The sequence below is a fragment of the Electrona antarctica genome (genome assembly GCF_951216825.1).
Source record: "Electrona antarctica genome assembly, chromosome: 13".
In the NCBI taxonomy this organism is placed as follows: domain Eukaryota; kingdom Metazoa; phylum Chordata; class Actinopteri; order Myctophiformes; family Myctophidae; genus Electrona; species Electrona antarctica.
In genome coordinates this window covers 17,092,962-17,097,961 of record NC_136794.1, presented here as the reverse complement: position 1 = coordinate 17,097,961, position 5,000 = coordinate 17,092,962, and the positions used below count along the sequence as shown (strand labels likewise).

The window sequence follows — 5,000 nt, the reverse complement described above, 5'->3', positions numbered from 1 at the left end:
AGGAACCTCGACCCACACATTATCCTAATAGAAGTCAACCACAATGCATCATTTTCCACTAACCACAGTGCATAAAGAGTCATTACCATACTCTATGTGGATCTGCGTTCCAGTGTGCTGAATGAGCTATTTTTGCCGTTTGCGGGCACCATCGGTTATAGAGAGATAATGAACATGTTCTAAATAGGACCACGGAATTAGCATGCCTGTTAGTCAAAAGAGACTGGGGTTAGGGATGATGATTGACAGGTGGTTCTCCGGACAACTGCAATGGGGACTGTCACTGACTATAGATTGGCGGCTGTTGACTAAAATGAGTAGTCACAATTAGTGGGTCGACCAAGACATCTGTGTAAGGCGCACATGGCATACATTAAGCCCGCTTTATTCGACACGTGAGCTTATTTTGCTCCACAACGCCGTCATATAACGGCGCATTAATTAGGCATTATCGCTCTGGAAGAGGAAATTGGTGAATTCACTTAGTTTCCTCCCGTTAAGACCAAGCCGAGGCTGTCTGGATGCAGATCGCATGCAGGCTCTCTAAATTTTATGTGGCGCTCGCCTCAATTACTCTTTCCCAAACGCTCTTTGTGCATTTGTCTTCCTGTTACACAACATTGGAGAAAGCTGCCTGTCCTGTGAAATGAAATAATGATTCATAATCTTATGTGGTGTACCCGCTCATCCTCTGCCAGGCCTGTCAGTCAGGTGTGAGGTGAGAGGAGCTGGTATAGACAGCCCTGACATGTTACTAGGGGCCGGGCAATATATACTTAATTGATATCATGATATGGGACTAGATATAGTCTGGTATTGTCTTTTCCTGGTTTCAAACAAGGAAGTTTAGAGAAGGAAAGGACATGGTCACGTGACTGGGCTGCGCCATGACACTTTCATTGATACTTTCATGGGAGCCAAACTACACCCGGAAGTTCGGCAGAATGCACTGGAGTCAATGAGAGCTCAGTGACCAGCTCATGAACAAACACTATTTCTGAATGACGCTTCTGGCAAATAACAGAAGACATGTAACACATTATTGTCCGCTGTGTTGCTTTTCGATGTGTACACTGTGTAATTTTTTAGAGGTAGTATCGCGAGACTTCCCACCGATTCCTGTCTGTCAGTCAAATCTTGCGATACCTCTGAGCCAGAAACGATACCTGCTGCTGTTTAGATCCTCAAAACATTTTTATACTGTGCACTCTGTGCACATCGAAAAGCAAGTTATTAGAAAACAACCTGTGATATGTCTTCTTTTATATTCCTGAACCGATTATATGACAAAGGTCTCAATTGTTCCGAAATAATGTTTGTTATGAGCTGGTCCAGCCGGCTCCATTCACTGCCATGTATTCTTTTCACTTCCAGTGTGAGTTTTCGCTCCCATGAAAGTGTTTATGAAAGTGTCATGTCAGTCACGTGACCACTTCTTTTCCTTCTGAAAGCTTCTTTGGTTTCAAAGGCTGCATCACAGTAAAGCGATGTTTTATATTATTTTCCAATAACATCTATCTTTTTGAAAAACATCATTAAATGAGTGAACCCCTTTTTGCCTATTATAATGACATACAGTAAAGATGCTCACAGACACAAAAGAGACAAAAGTGGTTAATAACACTCAATCCGTCACTGTGGTAGCATGCTGAACATTCAGCTTTGGCACAGGCCTTCATCTTATACAGTAGGCCATGGTATAGTGCAAAGACAAATATAGCCAAGAACCTGCTTGAACAAACAGAGCCTACTGTTTGTTCAAGCAGGTTCTTGGCTATATGTAGTACAGTACTGAGTACACACATCCACTGCATTATTTGTTAGCTGCTGTATATAGCTATCTTTAATGCAGAGCTATAATGGACACTCTCTCATTCATGGTATCTACCCCCCCCCCCTCTCTCTCTTATACTGCAGGTCAAGGTGTGCACCAAAGCAGCTCTCCTGGTTTAGCTGTCAGCCACCACAGATTTGTGAAGTCCTCAACAGGCCATTGACCATAGCACCCGTCTCCCCTCTGATCCTCTCTGTGCCACACACTGTCCCCCATCCCCCACCCCTCCCTCCGCCAGCCGCTGGGTTAGAGCTGCATTGGAATGGACACTGAGTCCACCCACTCGGGCTACTCCTACTCCAGCCGCTCCGGGAAATCAAACAGACATGGGTAAGTTCACCGTTTGTTTTTCTGTTCACCTGTCTGCCCTATCTTTTCTATTCAGTCTCTCTCATCTCACCCCTTTTCCAGACATCGATCTGAGTCCTGTGTCTGTTCGTCACTGTATACGTACATTTAGTAATAGGCCTATCTCACAGAATTTCCCCGCCCCCTTTCCACGCCCCCTTTCGAAGCTAGTGGTGATAGCGTGACGTCACTCCATAGACACTACATGTTAACAGAGGTCATTTAAGAAGTCTACAACTTTTGTTTTCTCAAGGTAAGGTTTGTTCGAGCTGATTTACCATCTTGTTTGCTTCATAATAATATTGGTCTGTCACATTTTTACATTAGGAAATGTACTTAGATTCTCCAGAGAAAAAAACGTGTAAATGCTAATGTTAAATGACACCACTAGCTACCGGAAGGGGGTGTGGAAAGGGGGCTGTGAGATAGGCCTATACTGTATCTGTCGCACACGGCCATCAATCTGGTATGAGGTTTAACTGCTGCTTATTGCGTTGGTTTTCTCTCCTTCCCAGGGTGTGCATTCAGGGCCAATCGTGCAGACCTCGTTGAAAGGCTTGCTTATGTCTGCCCGGCTGCTCTTTGAATGGAGTTTGTGTCTGTTTGTTTGTTTTCCGTTAAAGCAAACCACATGTCGGCCGTGGGAAAACAAACAACTGGGGAGAGAGAAACCCAGATAGAGAGAGAGAGAGAGACACACAGAGGAAGAGGAAGAGAGGGAGAATGACAGAGCGAGAATGCGAGAGATTGAGAGATGGGTAAAGCTTGTGGATTAGGGTCGTCACAGCTGACCGCCTCTAACCCATTTCAATGATTGTCCAGGCCTATTCAGCAAATGAGATTCTTCCTCGTCTCCATCTCATATTCATTGTGCCACACTGCCACAGTCATCATCATCATTATCATCATCATAACCTTTATTTCAACTCGGAGTACAGTTGAGGGGCAGGCCCTCATTTTCAATGTAGCCGTCTAGCCGAGATACAATACAATAATCAACAGAAATGACATTCATATACATGTATGCAACATTGCAACATCAAAATGAGAACAGTACATGAATCAGAAGACAGGAAACACTCAAAATCTGTCCTACCCTATCTTTTCTGGGTGTGGGTTTGTGCAACTACACGTTCATGAAGTGGGCGAGACAGAGAGAGGAAGTGTGCATACACCTGTATGCCTGTGTGTACTCACATGATGTAAAGTGTTTGTACGCGTGCGCACGCGTGTGTGTGTGTGCGCGTGCGTGCATGTGTGTACTTTGAAACCAAAGAAGCTTTCAAAAGCAAAAGGTTAAAGCCAGTCAATCTGTGATTTCTTTAACTGGTTGGCTGTATGTAGAACAGCAGCAACAGGATTAGAATGATAATCATCTAAACATCATCATAAAATTCAGTGATGAGATTTGATTTAGCTTTACTCTGTGTGTGTGTGTGTGTGTGTGTGTGTGTGTGTGTGTGTGTGTGTGTGTGTGTGTGTGTGTGTGTGTGTGTGTGTGTGTGTGTGTGTGTGTGCGTGTGCGTGTGCGCACTTGCAGGGACCGGAGTCGTGAGAGGCACAAGGCCAGCAGTAAGGACAGCAGTCGGTCAGAGAGGTCTGTTGTCATCAACCCACCGGACACACCGTCCCAGGAGTCCCCTGTTCAGAACGGGGAGCCCCTGCCAGGAGAGCCCTCACCCCCAGAAGAGCAGGGAGACGACACTCAGGTAATTGATTTGATTCAAGCGCTGGACTGTGCACGATTAGCCAATACGGAAAGAAGCATGCAGGAGGAGTGTTAAAAACACATTTCTGAAAAACCAAAATGTCAGTGGTTCATCTGTTGTGATGTTTTTTTCTATATGATGTATTACTCGACGACACTGAACATGAGTTTGATTTCTCAGTGTAATTTCGAGAATAAACAAAACTTGAATGAATGAATGAATGAATGTTCTCAAACCGTTTAAAGTCAAGGACCCCCAAAACTATATGTATTTACTCGCCGACTCCCATCTCAAAGTATGTTGTTCCAGGGAACCCCAGAAGCAAATAATTGAGTTCAAATGTTAAAAATATATTTTCAAAGATTTGACAAAAATGTTTAAGATTTTTCAAAAAATAGCTCATAGTGCATAAGTGTATATCTGCAATTTCTTTTAATAGCCAAAGTATACAATAATGAGTAAAGTGGTTTAATGGGTTAATCTAACTCTGAGAGTGTAAGAATTGACCTACGAACTGCTTTTCATGTGCCTTTTGAACGTCACATGAAATAATCCCATTTCTTTGGGTTCAGTCCGAGGACTCATTAAGCCATCTGTGAACTGTGAACTCTGGCCTTCTAAACTCATATACACACAGCTGGCTGCTAATCGCCATGGCCACAAGTCCATAATCACTATGGTGACAAGGGACCATATAGGTCAAAGGATTTTGATCTCTCTTTTAGGCTGGCATGGATTTGTAAAGACTGCCCTGCCACGATGCAACGCATGTCTTACTGTCCCATGGCCCCTGTGACTTTCTAGCTCTCTGACAGAGTTCATTGAAAAGGATGGTTGCATTAGAAATGCTATACATTTGATGGCTGTGAATGGAACATAAGCCCCACCACATAAACTGTGGGGATAATGTTCAGCATTGTGATAGTAGAGGCATTTATTTTGTGTTGATTGCAAGTTATCTCAATTTGCTAATTTGTTGAGGCGATGTACAATTTTCTTTTGACCGATGATGACTTTATGTCAAATTAATTCAGAGCAATTTTTTTTGTAATGATTGTGACGGATCAGATGATTAGCAATGATAGAAGGAAGGCTGATGAGACTCGGTT

General features: G+C 43.5%; 1 protein-coding gene across 2 annotated transcripts in view; it reads left to right on the top strand.

The window, feature by feature from the left end:
• The window catches only part of LOC306935320 (vang-like protein 1), a 28,073-nt gene that overhangs the window by 7,399 nt on the left and 15,674 nt on the right, over positions 1-5,000 (top strand). For both annotated transcript variants that reach the window (XM_079518319.1, XM_079518318.1), the window contains exons 2-3: positions 1,918-2,164; positions 3,723-3,891. In XM_079518319.1, the coding sequence (XP_079374445.1) occupies positions 2,097-2,164; positions 3,723-3,891 (237 nt within the window). In that variant the 5' untranslated portion in view covers positions 1,918-2,096. The remainder of the gene's footprint in view (positions 1-1,917; positions 2,165-3,722; positions 3,892-5,000) is intronic.